Raw genomic sequence first — 16,958 nt, 5'->3', positions numbered from 1 at the left:
TTAGTACCAGCCTGTGTGCGCAGACATTCTAAACTCCTTACTCCTGGAAGGGTCTATGAAATATCAACTTCATGCCATTCTGAAGAACATTCGCGGCGAAGAAATAACATCTCCGTGAGACAAGCAGATCCTCCACCAGAAAGGTTATTTAGTGCGCCTTAAAACACAATAGTAGCATTGAAAGCTGCAGCTAGTCTGTCCCCCTCTGCCTATATGTGGAGTGCGAGCCAGCCCCTGCAGCCTGTGGAGGAGACGGGACATTCCACTCGGTACAACTCACTCCGTTCACCCTCACCGCTGCCATCACTTAATTATTTGCAGGTGTTTTCCCCTCACAAGTCCATGTATTGTTCTGGCCCTGATGAAAAGAATATAAGTCCAAGTTCATAAAGCCAGACAGAGCAAAGAAAAGCGAAAATGGGGGGGGGGGGGGGGGGGGGGGGGAGTGCAGGAAGTGGCTGAATGTGCTGCGTGAAGCAAATTATTGCCCCCATGTAGATTCATCAGTTCTCCCTGCTGGATTAAAGAAGGGCCTTTCTAATGAAGTTCGCCCCGTCAAGATGAAGGGACTAATTCTGATTTAGCTGAGGTAATGAACTTCCCCTCTCCTAGTGAGAGCAGCACCATGGGGCGACACGAGAGGGGCGGCAGGGAGGACGGGGATGGGCCGGGGCGCATTTCTGAGGGTGAAGTACGGTAGCACACGAGGCGACCAGACACGAGAGAGAAGGGGAGAGGAGACGTGGACAGAGAGATGGAAAGCATAGGTGGGGAGAGGGAAAAATTATGCAAAACGCCTGTCTCGTATTTGCTGAGATGTATTAAATTTCCTGTGTTATATAAAATTATGCTAATGTCCCGTGGCCCGCTGTGAATGGCGGCTTGCTGGTCCTGAGCATGCGTGGCTGGCCGCTACACGGAGCGCGCTCAGTGGGACTCGGCTTTTCTATTAAGGAAAACCTCTAGACACCTGATGATGAATTCTCTCTCACCAAATGTTCACCCCCCCGTTTGTGTGTGTGTGTGTGTAAAATATGAGCGCTTTTCTAAATGACTTTGGAGAGCCCGGCGTGGTGCGATGAGCTGGGGTTGAGAAGTAAGGGGGGGGGCGTCCCTATGCGCCAGGCTAAGGGAGTCAATTAAAGCGAGCGCTGATAATTGTACGGCGCAGAACGCAGGGGCCGGCTAATTGTGCGCCGCTCCATGCCGCGAGTGCGACCGAGGGGCCCGGTCCTTTGTGTGCCCCGCGGACCCCCAGGAGCTCATCGTTCAGCCTGACAATGCCGCAGACAGACGGGCGGCCAGGGCTGGGCAGGTGCCGTAATTAACTTTTACATCCAGGCCACTCATTCTGTGGAGACGTGAAACAGAGATCCGGGTTAGCTTCACACACCTACTTTCCTCAACGCTCCTCACTAGTGGTATGTTGTGTTTCTCTGTAGCGGTTTAAAGTCTTTGGTTTCTTGGTTTTATCCTGTTCTAAATCTGGTTTCGTAGTTCAGCTCAGCCCTGGTTTAGCCTTTTATTTAGAATTTGCCTGTGGAAAAAATGAAAAGATTGTTATTTTATTCATCCATGAGTTTCAGAGTGATTATGCTCACTGTTACCATTGCAAAGTAACAATTAAAAACAAAATATCTCCCTCTTTGAAAGGTGAAAAGTACTTAAAATAAAAAAACTAAGCCCATGAAGTAGTTTTTGCAAGAATTGGAACTATTTACTTTGTATGTTGATCTAGTTTTCATTTACTTTTTGTTGTGGTTGTTAAATTGTCCACAGGTTTGACAATAAATAGAGCTGAAAGTTAGATATTGACTTTTAAATTGGCAAATGTAATGAGCATATAACAACAACTATTTATCTGCACAGCCAAAAAAACTAAAAATGTTTGTCTCATTAAAATGAATTAATTATTAGTACCAGCCTGTATGCGCAGCTATTTACAAAAAATACCTTAAAGAAATAAGATGTAGTTTGTGTCTTGTTTTAAGGGTATTTTTCATATTCCACTTTATAAAAAAAAATAAACAACACCAGTTAGAAATGTGTTGCAAAGGTTAAATTATTGTGGCTTTGTTAGTTTGTAACTTTGTTGGTCAATGCTCTTCAAATGTACCTGAACTTAGCTCCTGTTCGGTGTAGTTTTGTGAGGGGATTCGAGATGTTTGTGCACTTGGCAGTAAATATTTTCTTCAGTCTTGGTAGAGTTGAATCGCAGTCTCTTGACCTTTGTTTCCCCGCAGACATAAAAGGCCAGCAGTTTAGAATAGGCATGGAAACCGTAAATGAGAGCGCTCAGTCCAGAGTGGTGCAGTGTGGCTGTAGGGGATTTGTCCCCAGTGGGCTTCCGTACCTGCCTACACACCATTCATTAGCAAGTGCTTGGATTTCTGTGTTTCGTTTCTCTTCCATGACCTCCATCGTGCACATTTGACCGCATTTTGGCCATCTGATCTCCAGCTCCTTCAACAGTTCAACAAAACATAAAATCGGAGCAGTTTTAACACACTCCAGCACCACATAACATGGTTTTCTCCGAGTTTCCCTGTGGCAATGTTCAATTTTTAGTCCAAAAATAAAAATCCAAAAATTCACCAAACAGTTCCAGGACATAGAAAGACAACCTTATTTCGATGTATTTTCCTTGTAGGCTTCGCGCTAAAAATCAATATATACAGTACTACTTAATCTAGAATGTTAAAAAACATCTTATTTTATGAAATATGAAAAACATGCCACTATTTTTTATGTGCAAAGTTTTGTTCTAAATGCTTACAATACAAATACCTAATGTAATAACAACCCCCCAGCAAACGCAGACCACCGCAGGCTCCAAATTACAGACAAAAGAACATTTTTCTGAATAGGAATAATTTCAACCCACTTCAAAAGGTCAGAACAGGGTCATGATGTGAAACTATTTTCTATTATTCTGCGAGCAGAAATAAACAAATGCAAGACATTTGATTAATAACAAAATATGTATTAACTTGGAATATAAGACAATACTGTATATTTTAAACTTTAAACCGCTAATATTGACAATGGTCTATTCAATAAAATGACAATAAGAGAAAATGTATTTGTGGTAAAATGTAATTTTTTATTAAATTAGATTTCAAGGTACGCTATGTAACTTTTCTGCTGGAGGCTCCACCACCTGCTTGTCTCCATGGTGATGTTACTGCTGTTCCTGGAACTTTCCGCATTATATGGCCATTACCTTATCTTGTCTTATCTTGTTTTCAATTACAAGTGTTTTTTAAAACTCCAAGTAAAATATGCATTCTTTGGTAGCTGCTTCACCTTTCCACAGATCTGACTTTTAAATTGGCTTGTCTCCATAGAGATACAGTATATGCCATACTGTGGAACATTCCAGTCAAAGCAAGTGATAGAGACATGAGACCCTCCACTAGAAAACTGACTTGGTGCACCTCTAATGTTATACTGTTAATAGTGAATGAGAACTGTTGTAGTAGTAGTAGTGTAGCAGTAGTATATAGTTGTATAGAGGTGGGAAATGTATAGAATAATGGATAATATCACAATTGTTTTTTTGGAGATATGCAAAATTAGAATTTAGAATATCAAATATATTGTGTATAATTCAAACTATCAAACATTACTTGAGAAAGACGCATAAACGTCTGGTGTAACCTTCCAAACAAGAGTATAAATAGTGATATGTCTTTAGTGGTTAATTTCGTGGTTGACTCAGTGTGGGCGAAACTTGAACCAAGGCATTCACAGACACATTTTTGCACATTACTATTGCATCGTAAAAATAAAATCTGAATATCGTTATCAATAATTATTCCCGTCATTGTTTGGATTAGCAGTAATATAATGTTGACTTTTTTTTTTCTTTTTTATTCCATTTTGTCCTACTCCACGTCCGAAAACATCACCTGTAATTACCAAAACAAAGACTGCGGTGAACCTTTGCCAAGTGCAGATATGTCAGGTGGAAATGTTGTGTGCGCTCATGCTTGGGAACAGAGAACAGAGCCCTCTCCTCGCTTCGTGCACCCCAAAAGGTGTTCTAGTCGGCTAAACCTTTTGTAACAGCCATCCAAGCATCACGCATGTTTATCTGGACACGCTACCTTCCCCAGTCCCCCGCGTACACGGAGGAGAGAAGCGGGTATTGTGTGTGTGCGCGCGAGGTGGGGGGGCTTTGAGGCAGTAAATGTAGGCTCAAGAAGCTAGCCGTGCTCTGATTAGCACCTCCAACGATCCGCCATGCATCACAGCCGACATCTTCCCAGAAACATGCTTTGTTTTTGTCTTTTTACCCGCAGTCTTTTGCTCTGGCGCCGCGCGTGTAAGGGAGCATCAACATTACTGACATGTCACTGGCAAGAGTCTGAACCGGGCTCTCCGTTCGGGTCCCCGTGGAGGATGGGAACACTGGAGGGCAGAGCGTGACATAGAGGGGCACGCTTTAGTCAGTCTTTTTAGTGAACTGTGAATTCTTGTCTGTGTTATGCTGCTTTGCTTCCACGATCTTTTTGATTTTACAAGTTGGATGTTCCCTTGGTGGGAAGTGACTAGATACTTCAAGAATATTTTACGTTATCTAATGGTATTCTAATTCTATCGACTACTTTTTGCAGTATATCGGCGTACAGTGCAGGGATTGAAGCGTCGTCTCACTAACCAGAGGGTGTATAGTTTGAGTTTTATCTCCTTTATCTACTGTTTTGTCCTTTGTAACAACCAATCTGTATAATGTCGTCAAGTTAATGTATCCGGTTGGGTTAGGAGAGGCATCTGACACTTTGAAATTCAATATATTGCTGAAGAAAATATATCGAGAATATAGTTTATGCCGCTGACGCATTAACCCTAAAGCAAGATAATCCTCACAAAAATATTCTAAGTCTTCAATATTGTTAAAAAATAAAAAAAATGAGCTGCATATAAATAGCAGAGTGAAACCCTTAAGCAGCTAATGTCTTTATTTATCCATCCGTCTATAGCTCAAATCTTGATGCAGTAAAGGAAAAACACGACGAATATTGATCTCCAAAAGTGATTGTTCCGTCTCTCATTTATTGAACGATAAGCCGAGTTCGACCTTAGACTGCATATGCTTTCAAAATAGCTTTCAATCGCTATCATATTATTATTTCTATACTAAATTACTCTTACTATTCTGTTTCCCTGCTATTTCAGCAACGATCCCACTTGCAATGTAGGACTTCCAAGAATAAGCACATTTTCAAAGCTTACATAGGAGAAATCATCATATCGTTCAATAAATAATAGAGGGAATTCATTATGGGGGGTTCAATATTAATTGTGTATTGTGTAGTACACTAGGATTTGACACAAACTAACTATTGTGTATTTAATTGGGTTATTTATCTCTTTTTTTATAATATTGTATAATAAATAACAGAATTGTGGTGTTATTGTGTCAGTATGATAAAATGTTCACAATGATATTTTTAGTAGCAGCATATTGCCTTTTTCTTTTTTTTTTAAATTGTGAGAGGCCTATGTATGATACAGTTGAACATATGTCGCTATCTCATGACTTAAACGCAGAACAGGATAGATGCCATAACAACAATGCTTTCGTCTCTTCTGCTGCTCTCGCTCTGCTCTGCTTTCCCATCTTTTTCTGATTTTATTAGCTTGAACCGGAGCGCGCGTTTCCATCACACATTAACTCTTTGATTGAATGGGGTGATTTTTATAAGGTGCGACCATTTAAATCTTGTACTTTAATTTCCGACATTTCGCACTTGATTCGCTCCGTCCCTCTCCGAACTGTTGGGGGCAGGAGATAGATATTAGTCAAGTTCCCCGCGGGCTCTGCTCTTCCAATCAACCGGCGGTCCTGGGGGAGCTCGTCCCACTGCGTCTCCACCACCCACCACCTTCCTGGCCCCATTTGCCGCATTCGGAGGGGCCTAATGGGCTTCTGCAGTATCTTTGCGAAAATGAGTTTGTTTGCTGATGTTTTTTTGTACCTTGTGAGGGAGGGAGAGCTCGGGCTGCACATGTAGGTGGAGTCAATTTGTATTCAGCCATAATTCCCTGGGCCTTAATCACTCTGATTTTCCCCCCATTATCTGTTAATGGATAGTTCCCACAGAGACAAGACACAAGTAAACCCACCTACTGTTTACAGGCCCGAAGCTGTCTCTACTCCATAGAATCTTGTGTACAGAGCAAACTAACCAAAACGTCTCGACATCTGCTCGGGTGTTGGGAGAGCGTCGCAAGATGCTTTTACTCAAGTTACCGTAGTTTGGGGTGGGAAATGAGGTATGACTTTTCAAATGAAATTAAATCTTCGCTAGGTATATATGTATCAAGAAAGATATAGAACCGGGAAGAATAGAAAGTTCTCACCCACAATAGTAAAATAGAAAACATAAAAGGTTTTGTCTTAAACTACAAAATCATAATCTGTTGAGCTTATTCTTTCAGAACGTTGGTAAGTTATTTGTTCATTGTGTTTGAATCTTACTGTCTCTTTGATGGTATGTTGACACTTGACATTACATCAAAATTGGGGCTAAATTTTGACCAGACCAGGACCAGAGCAGAACCAGGTCCACTTCAGGTCTAAAACAGGCTCAAGTGTAAAACTCAAGCACCTTACAATTATTTGAACAATTTTAAGTTTAAAAACTAAAAAGAGATGGTGGTGTTTTTACTGTTTTTTATTCACCGGTAGGAAATTCTAAATATAGTATAATTACTGATACTACACTTTTAAATTGTTCCCATGTAATCAATTTTTTAGGATTAACTCTTGATTTGGAACTAGCAATTTTCCTCTATAAACACTATTATTTTGAAGGTATTCTTTTACAGAAATCCAAATTCCTTACAGACCTACAGATATTTCACAGTCCTTTTCCACTAAATATTCTCAATGTGCTCTCCTGCTGCTTACGTTTAGAGGTGCTGTGATTGATGCCCTTAATATCATTTGTTAGTGCGCTGCCTGTGCGCCACCATCTTCCTCTGGAGTAACTTTCAAACAGTCCTTCTTCACTATGCCCCAGAGAGGAGTGTAAATCTAAGCATCCAACATTACAGACCTCCTGCCAAAGACGCACTCTAAATTCTGTTTCCACTGCGCCGACTAAGTGTCAAGGAGGGGGTAAAACTAGATTGGTCAATATTGTGAGAGGCGCATTAAAAGCATTTTACTTGAATCAAAAATTAGTTGTGATCAGTGTTGTGTACATTTTAAAGTAATTAGTTACCTTACTTAATTACTGTCTCAAGAAAGTAACTTAGTATTAATTTGAGTCAATAAGACAGCTCCAGATAGTTTGTAAATGTGTTTTTGTTGTTTGTATGGCGTTTGTGCTCGACGATGACTCGACAATAGAAATGTGTGACATCTCCTCACAACATACATGATATGAGCCAGTTCATTTCTGTCTTTGACGTTACTGCTTACATCGTGTCGGTGCCTCATCAGAGGAGGCGGCAGCAGTTTATTGTTCTTTAGTTTCCTACTGTGAAACACTGAGTGAAACGCCTTCGGCTCACCTGCCATGTTGTTTTCCCTCCTCGTGCTCAACGTGCTTCGTGTTTGCAGCGTAAACGGACGTAAGGACGCCTGCAGAGGAAGTTTATGTTCTTTATTCAAGCAAACTTTATTTTCATGTATAGGAGCTTGTGAACTTGGCTTGGGGTCAGAGTCTTGTGAAGTTCTGATTATTGGAACGGGAACACCAGACGCCACAGTGGGGCGCTGGAGGAAATGTCATTGTGGCAAAACACCTCACCCACACTTCTACAATGTAACACCAGTAATTATTACTGACAACCGTTATTACTGCTGCCGTTTTTGCTTTTACCGGGCTCCCTAAATGTTACTAAACTTAGCCCTAACCTCACCCTAATTGTTTTTTTACAATACTTTATTTCACAAACATCTTAATTAATGCTCCCATGGAACAAAATGTAGAAGTTGTTGGAAGTCACTTACTTCTACTACTGAAGTCACTTACTTCTACTTCAACTACCGTTGGACAAGAATCAGAAAATAACTCTATAAAGAATTCCACCTACAGTCCACCATTACATAAATCGTACAAAACAAAACCTCAAACAACCTTCAGCAGAACTTTAACCCTGATATATAAACAAGTACTGCAAGAACTAAATATCTTTCTGAGTGCACATTTTCCACTCTCTCTCTCTCTCCTTTCCCTGTCGTCCACTCGGGACAGATATTAGGCGTTTGTGTTTTAAGGAGCTGTGGAATACATAAACCATGAGCGCTCAGGAGAAGTCGGGCCCCACGGATATGCAGATGTCGGCCGGGCTTAGAAGGGAGCGGGCTGGGGAAGGGCCCTCATCTGAAGGATCTGACTTTTGGGATGCTTGGAGGCAGGGTGGCGGCAGCAGAAAAGGGCGACCTGTATCACAATCCTTAAGTTCTTTCAAAGATGGCTCCAGTGGAAGTTTTGAGAGGCTGTAGACTTTGGCAGCAGGTAGAGACGAGGCCGAGGTGGCTGATGGTTTTGCTGCTGCGTTGAAGATGAGGTGTCTGACTGTGTAGCTGAAGCGCGAATTACCTGGAAGGTGATTGGTTGAGAGACGAGCGTGGAAGGTTGTGATTGGATAGCTACACAACAAGAACTGAGAATTAGGGCTCACGATACAAAACATATTGATGATCCGATGCTAGCAGAGGTGAGCACTATATTAAATTTAGATAATATTGTTAATGTTGTTTTTAAGATATAAAGTGTGTTTATGGTGAAAAACAAATGCAACAAAAAGAGCAGATTGAAATTTTAAAAAAGTAAATAATAAGGCGTAGTATTTCTGCACTTTTGTGATTAATTTTACAGTCTGTTTACATGACTCTGATATTTAAACGTCAAAGTTCACCAGTTTGATATTGCTCTGAATAACAATATGCATCTGAATCTGTGTCCACAATGCTGTTGATATAAGAACACATTATTGATTTGAGTTGATTTTGAGTAGTTCATTTGGCAATTTATATCAAATTATATGTATATATATTTTTAAGTAGCATGATACAGTAGGGTTCAGCGAAAAAACATCTAATTATTTGATCCAATTTAGCTTAAACTAAACATGTCTTTAACCACTGATTTCATGTGTTTCAACATAAACAAAACCAAATTTTAGTCATTTCCATTTAACACATAAAATAGCCAAATTTCTTCCTCCAAAGTGTGAACTGACAGAAGATTGACTGAGGACCTCTCGATTAAAATCACCCTCACATATAATTGACGATTAAACATGACACACTCGATTAAATTCTGATTAATTACCAGCCCTAAAGTATAGTATAATACAGCCTCTCATAGTGAAACGTGTATTGCTAAGAAGTCCTGATGTCACAATATACAGTGCTGCCATTTTGATATTTTGAGTACAGCCTTACAGAGAATGATAGTAGGCGTTTCTTTATTCTGTAAACCTTTTCTGTTATTTTTTAAAAGTTGCCTTGCCAAAATGCACTGACCGAACTAGAACGTCTCACAATAAATCCTACCAACAGTGTGGAATTATGACCAACAAACAATACTTTTTGGAAAGGAGTGGAGGATGAAGACAGACTGAGGGCTTACTGTCCCTCGTGGCTCTGTAACTAGATCCCAGGCGCACGGGGGTGGGGGCTCGTCACGGCCAGTGCTGATTGGTCGATTCGGGGACGCATCAGGAAGTGACCTCAGCCCACAGAGCGAGGGAGTGAGAAAGAGGAGGCTACAGGGGCCAGTGCATGGACTTCCTCCCATGGCTCCCACTAAGCTGGGCCAAGCTGCCAGGCTGGTTCCAGTAAGAAGCAGGAGCACATTACCGAGCAGTGTTCAAACATGACATACTTCCTCCCGTCTGTTTGTGCACCGGGCGCCCTGTACTTTTACACCTTCTGCACACGCATGTATTTATATGTGTTTAGATCAACCACCTTTATTAAAAGAGCACCGTGAAGAAAAGTAAATGTGCTAATGTCGCATCACCTCTGGGTATTTGTTATAGCATAAAAACACAATTGCGACAGTTTTTTTTACCGTTTGGCGTATTAGATGAACTGAAATGTTGTATATTCTGCTCTGTAGGTACAAGGATTTAGAGAAACAACCTGAGCCAAGGTCTAGCAGTTTATCCCCTTAGAATTATAAAGTTCGATTTGCGTTCAGTGTAGTTCTGAGATATGTAGTTTTAAAGTGTTGACTACTAAACGAAAGGATTTGTTTATTTGATATGTGGGGATAAAGGCACCCATAGGAGAACATTTAGAAAATCAAGTTTTTTGTGTGTATTGAGAAGTGGTCATTTGCAGATTGAACCTTATAATTCTGAAAATGCAATATTCATTTAGAATTATAAAGCGCTAACTACAAACCATGCCCAAAAAAAGACACACTTATGTTACAGTGGTCAACTTATTTTAATTAACCACTTTTTAGAATAAATTTAAAAGTCAAATTTGAAACATTTTGAGTGTCAACATTCCAAAGCAATTGAATATGAATGGTCAATTAAAATGTATTGTTTCAGGTAGATAAAAGTAAATCTTAAAAATATAAACGGTTTTTGCTCATAAAATCCTCTAAACTGCACTAAAATCTATGAAATGTGGATATAGTGAATAAAAGTAACACAGAAACAAGATCATAAGAATAACAGAATTTCAACTAAAAAGTCGGATGGAACCTTTAAATTCCAAAGGACATTCTTCCCTTTATGTTGAATAATCTATGTAAAAGTATCTCCGTCATATCTTATATTTAAACGTTTGACATTCAACCTGTTCAAAATGATATTCTCTAAATATCCAACACAAATTTATTGTAAATACCGGTACATTCAAATGAAAAGAAAACACATATAAAAGTAATAATAACTCATCCCCCCAAACACACCAGTAGTCTAGTCTCCTATTTTCAGTAACAATTTTTATTTGCCAAAACTGAATTAGGCCAAATGTAGCTGTCAGAATGAAGTACAAAACGCATAAATCACAATTAGTCTGAACCTCTAAAAACAGAACGCAGCTTTTATTTGCTAAAACTATATATAATTCACTCAGATTTGCCATTACGCCTGCACCTGCTTACATGCACAAAACACACATGCATGCAAGTCCGAGGTCAGCAGGCAGGTGCACTGTGATCTGCATAATGAAGCGGACCATAGCTCTCCGCCGGGACGGTCCCGCGCGGAGGGGTCAAACGCAGAGGTGGATGCGCATTACGGGACGGGAGCAGACACTAACCCGAGCGAGGATCAAAGAGACGCGGTGGCCGTTCGCACACAAACGCTCGCGTAGGCTCATCTGCCAAACGCGCGGTCGCACATGGTCGAATGGGAAACGTTTGATCGCGGTTATTGTAGGTTTGTCGTGGGACTATTAGCAAAAGTTAGGTGTCCTAGTTAGCTGCAAAGGAGAAAAAAGCAATTAAAAAGGCCTTCATTGTTAGAGGTGGGCAATATATCCATTCACATTAAGATAATATTGTGAATGTTGCAGATTTGAAGATATGCCAACTTTTAATATCGAGTATATGTTGTTTATAGCCAAAAGAGCTGGTTAAAAATAAAAATGAAAAAAGTTATGCTGAAAACTTTCAAATAAATGTATATGGGGATATTTCTGCACTTCTGTTATACATTTTTCAGATGTTTCACATGTTTCTAATAAGCAAACCTCGACTCAAGATATGTTTTAACACATCTCTGCTGGGTTGACATAATATAACAAGATCAATTTTTGTCAATATCGCCCAACCACTACATCTTGAAATAGTAATAGCTATTCACATTTTTGTATATTCTTCTGAGATTTGGGGAGCTGCACCCATTTTTTCCTGCAGTAAAGTTAAAAAAATATATACCAAATTACTGACAAAAAATGCTAAATAGATAATTTATAAGTGCTCGGGAGCATCTTATGATTCATAGATCTGTCGGGTTGGCAGAAAGTGCTAAACAAGTCTACACGGTTCTTTCCGGCGTGTACGTTATTGAGTGGAAATGTCAAATAGCATCTGGTAATTGAATGTATTACTTCTTTCTTTTGGCTGTGGCCCCCTCTCACACTTTCCTGTCTGTTTAAAGTCACTCTGTTGCCGTTCCTGGGTAAGCGATTATGCAAGTTTACAGAGGTTATTGTATAATTCTAATGCAATTATGAATGTAATGTTCTCTCAATAGACCATATTTTTAAAAACACATACCACACGCAAGATTTGATGTTGGTTTCTGAAGCTTAGTTCATGAATTATGGATCTTGTTGACTTTCCAGGAGGTCAATCAGTGTTGGATGTATTTGTGATAAAAAATATATTAAGTTGATTAAATTAAATTCTTAATTATCACCTTTATTGTAAAATGTTGGGGAGACGCATAAATTCAACTAGTGGCTCAGAGGCCAAATGCAACTCATGTCAATAAGGGGGCACAAATATTATTTCTAACTTTGTATTAAGGTTAAAGTTGTTTTATGTGGTCATTTTGTTGCGCTAAGTGACTGTACCAAAATAATTATCTCATTGTTTATTGCTAGTTAGTTATAAATACTCGTTTTGCATACTCTACTTTATCAACACATCAAAATATGGGCAAACCATGTCAATATGAAGACTAAAATGGACAAAATGTAGGACCAAATAAGTGTGTCCGCTCATTTGGCTAATGAAAAATGTCAGCCCCGTAAATGTCGCACTACACTAAGTAAAATGTGGGATTGAGTCAGCCTGCGTTTGGAGAACCCATTCAACCCAAGTGCTCCACTGTGGTTTTCTGCCGTTTTAGTTTGCCTCAGCCTGGAGCCCCGTCGATTAACCGTCCTACTCCCTCCGCTCTGGGCTTTAGCGGGCCTTAGCCACTCAGCTCCTCTGTGCATTCGCCGTGTTCCAGAGCCCAGGCCTGAGCCACTGCCATCGGACTCAGCCGCAGACACAGGCCTTGGATGGGTCTCCGGTGGGTCGGCCGTGCTCTCTTAAGGCCCGGTAATGGTCCGCCCGGTAGCAGTTTGATGGAGCAGTAGTCGGGCCCCGGTGGCACCCACTATAGGCCTTTATTGATGCTGTGGACGTCTGACTCAGCACTTGTCTTGGAGAGGTCTACATAAGGAGACACATTTGTATGAGCGATAAGCGAATGAAGTGTAGGGGACATAAGATGGTTCCGTTTACACATTGTCTACAATATGCCTGACGTGTAGCGGTTAATTTTCTGACAAAGAATTCAAACACCCTTCTTTCCCATTATCATTATAATCTATGGAGATAGATACGTTTTTTAACATATTTTTGAGCATGGAACATTCATAGCTAAACAATAGTATCTCCATGGAAACCAGCAGATGGCGAGCTCTCCACTAGGAAACTTGCACAACTTTACATTAAAGACGAGCATAATAACTAACTTGTCATTTAGGGGTGTTTTTCCCACATTTGTTCAGGAATCTATATATATATATATATATATATATATATATATATATATATATATATATATATATATATATATATATATATATATATATATATATATATATATATATATATATATATCATTCAATATCACTGTTTTTTATATTCATGTTAAAGCAAGCCTGTCAATAAATCCAATAAAATGAGCACTTTGCCCTTATGTTTAAAAAAAAAAAAGCTGATAATTATGAGCATTGTCTTTGTTTCCTCATGGACATGTCAACAGGAGATGGATTGTTCTTCGGATAACCATGACTGTAACTGAAGACTGAAGTTGCTTTATTAACAATGGGAAATTGCTCCATTTGACTGCGCTTAATTAACTCCACTCTTAAATAAATCTTGGTGCCGGTTAATTAAATAGCTGACATTCACCGTGTTACAACAGTGCACAACCCCATCCGAGTGATTAGTTCCCTTTCAAAATCATGTTATTACTTCCTGTCATTCCTCTTGTTGATGCGTCGTGCTTACGTATTGTCTTGTGTCTGTTTTTTTTCTGTGCAGAGGAGGGCCTGAATCATGAGTGCAAGCTGTGCAGTCAGTCGTTTGATTCTCCGGCCAAGCTGCAGTGCCACCTGATCGAGCACAGCTTCGAGGGCATGGGCGGGACCTTCAAGTGCCCTGTCTGCTTCACAGGTACCACTTATTCAATATATATTTATGATGGGTTGCCATGTTTTTCTAATTATTACTTAGTTTGGTGTAAACGTTTTACATCAGTCAAGTGTCAGTCTGTGAGGAGAAATGAAAAATACAAGTGGAAAATTACAGGAATTGGCTTCATGTCCATCCAGGATGGATTAAAAAAGTAAAATTATAAACTTCACCAAAATTGTCAGTCAAGGGAAACTAGTATTTTAAGGCAAATCTCTCTCTAAGTCTAACCTGTCATATGTGCTTGGACTATGTGCTTGGATGGATTCCACTAATTTCTTCATAACTGTATTTTTTAAACCAGAGACTCATTTCGAGATTCTGAATATTTTCTACGTGCTGGTTTATATGATACAGACAATGTCAATATCACTGCTAGAAATAGAAATATTCCAACTCTGCTCTTTTACAGAAATTTAAAGAACAATTGTTATGCATTATTTCTCCCACAATTGTCCTATTAACATGTTCTTTTGCACCTCTGCTTTGGCAAATCATGTTTTAGAAATTAAAATGATATGTTTAATACAAGATAATCAGACCTTTTAGTAGTCCTGCATTCCCCATGTCAGGAATTGACTTAGAGCTCCATCTACTGGCTGCAGAGGGAGTTACAAATCGTATTTAAATAAACCTAGCTTTCCCCCGACATTCTGCGTAGCCAAGCAGTTGTAAGGGAATCATGTCAACACGAGTCTGGTAATGATCCATGGACTTCAAAACAGCTCAGAAGATCTTGCAGCTCTACCTTACTAAACAGGGCACATCAAACAAACATGTGACGCTAAACACAACTACAGGTATGTTTGTGATGAGGGAACAATGTTGTTACATAGCTAACAGCTCTGAAAGTAAATGTTGCATAATATATGTCCTCTAAGTGGATTGGGTGTTTTGAAAGGGTTCAAATGAGTATATGAGTGTGTTCTGATGCTCGAAAATCTCCACGCATCACTGCTCAAGAACTGCAGAAATGATTAAGGGTCGGAACATCTCCCAAACTACCTCCGTCATCTCAGCTTTTTTATCAGGGGGACAATATCAGCAGAAAGCATTGTATATGAGATGGGAAGTAATGCTTTAAGGCGCACTTTATCTGTAGTTTTCCGATAGCTTCTAAATGAGTTGGGAGAGGTCAGGCTGGATCCATTGGAGCCGTTTGCTGCATGCGGCTTCTTATTTAGTCAAATTGCCTCTGAATCAAAGCCGTGGAAGTGTCGCAGGGTGACTGGAGAGGGGTGCAGGGGGGTGACTGTGTGATCTGATGGGAGCTGAGGGGCGCGCAGGGGAGATTTGGGGGGGTAAGGAAAAGGAGACGTGCTAATTGTGGATGGCAGTGGTGCTGATAGCTGTAATGATCTCATCTGTCTGTGTGCGTGGAGGTGGAAGGACCGGACTCCTCCTGAGAGAATAGCGCCCTCCTTCAGTGTCAACAGGGTTAACTATCTCTATAATGAAATCTGCAAAGTCGTTAACTTGGACTCTTCACTATTTCTCCCTTCTCAGCTCTTTAGTCTTCCTCGCACTTTCTTAGGGCTGTTCTGCGTCAACTTAGAGGACGGCCATGTAAAGTAAACACAAACAAAAATCATTGGTACCTCAAAATTCATGCAAACTGAAAGCATTTTGAAAGGTCCTATATTATGCTAAATGAACTTGAAATAATGCTGTTGTCACAATACAGCTCAATTTTGATACCAAGTAAAGCACACATGTCCGTGCGACTATGAAAATAAAAAAAAAACGTAATAAAATTACATTTTTAACACAAAATATAGATGTAAAGAGGAAAAAGGTCAAATGTATGTACTTTTTTCAATAACGATACTTGTTCTAATCAGTATTTTGCAGCCTTACATCTTTGTTATGATTAAGCATGATTTTTATCTTGGAACCGAACAAAACGCTGTACTCTTTATTCTTAACGCAGACCTTGTGCACTCTGCAGATATTTAGCATACCGAAATGTCCTAGCAGCTAAGGCTTGAATTTTCCAGACACATTTTTGTTCCATTGGTCATTAAATACACACTTTTACTTCCAACTATTTGATCAGTTTTCTCCAATAAAATCCGGGATACAAAATTTACAGCAAAATACATAAAAACAATCACCGCATAAGCAACTTAGCCACCTGCGATTCCACCATAAAGCAAAAGCAATTGGTCCATCATATTACATTCAGCCTTCTCCTCGCTCCTCTCCCCCAGAATCTTATTGATATCTCCCCAGCCCGCTCCGTCCTCCAGTGCCACCATCAGGGGAGAAGGGCCACTTTAATATACAGAGCATGTCTTATTCGTCCCAGCCTTCATTTTCTAACAGCGGGCTTTGACAGACAGGCCCCCTCGCTCCCTCCGCGCCCATATCGATCACGGCGCGGGAGAAGAGACCAGGAGAGGAGCGGGCAAAGCAAAGCATTCTGGGAGGAGAGGAGAAAGGGAAAGTGGGAGGAGCCGGGCAGAGTGAACCCTTCAGTACAGCGGTCTCGGGGCAAGCAGGACAGATGGGTCCCTCTGTTGGACAGTGAGGGGACAGTGGGAATGCTAGAGTATGGATGCTGTAATGAAAAATGGTGAATGGTTGTCCTTCAATGGATTTTTAAGAAAAGCCTGTGCATGAACATTACTTTTCAAATTGTGCTGTTGATGTACTGCTGTCAGGTCTAACATGTTACATTAAATTAAGTCCCTTAACACATTCGTCACATTTGTACCAGTGTGTGTTGAATCTGTCAATTTTCTTTCTTTTTCTCTTTAGATATATATGATTAAAAAACAAACAGAACAAGACAGACGCGTAAAGCCCACAAAACTGACTGGTCTAGAGCTT

At 40.1% G+C, this 16,958-nt stretch overlaps 1 protein-coding gene across 9 annotated transcripts in view; it reads left to right on the top strand.

Moving 5' to 3' along the window:
• LOC140356531 (zinc finger protein 521-like) overlaps positions 1 to 16,958 on the top strand; it is a 125,140-nt gene that overhangs the window by 85,648 nt on the left and 22,534 nt on the right. For all 9 annotated transcript variants that reach the window (XM_072441546.1, XM_072441545.1, XM_072441548.1 and 6 more), the window contains one exon: positions 13,977 to 14,108. In XM_072441546.1, coding sequence (XP_072297647.1) covers positions 13,977 to 14,108 — 132 coding nt within the window. Of the gene's footprint in view, positions 1 to 13,976; positions 14,109 to 16,958 lie in introns of those variants that run through there.

The sequence above is a fragment of the Eucyclogobius newberryi genome, unplaced genomic scaffold, assembly GCF_026437365.1.
Source record: "Eucyclogobius newberryi isolate DKJ021-1_F unplaced genomic scaffold, fEucNew1.0.hap1 SCAF_12, whole genome shotgun sequence".
In the NCBI taxonomy this organism is placed as follows: domain Eukaryota; kingdom Metazoa; phylum Chordata; class Actinopteri; order Gobiiformes; family Gobiidae; genus Eucyclogobius; species Eucyclogobius newberryi.
Note: the sequence above shows the minus strand (reverse complement) of the source record. Positions and strands in the feature narration are given on the sequence as shown.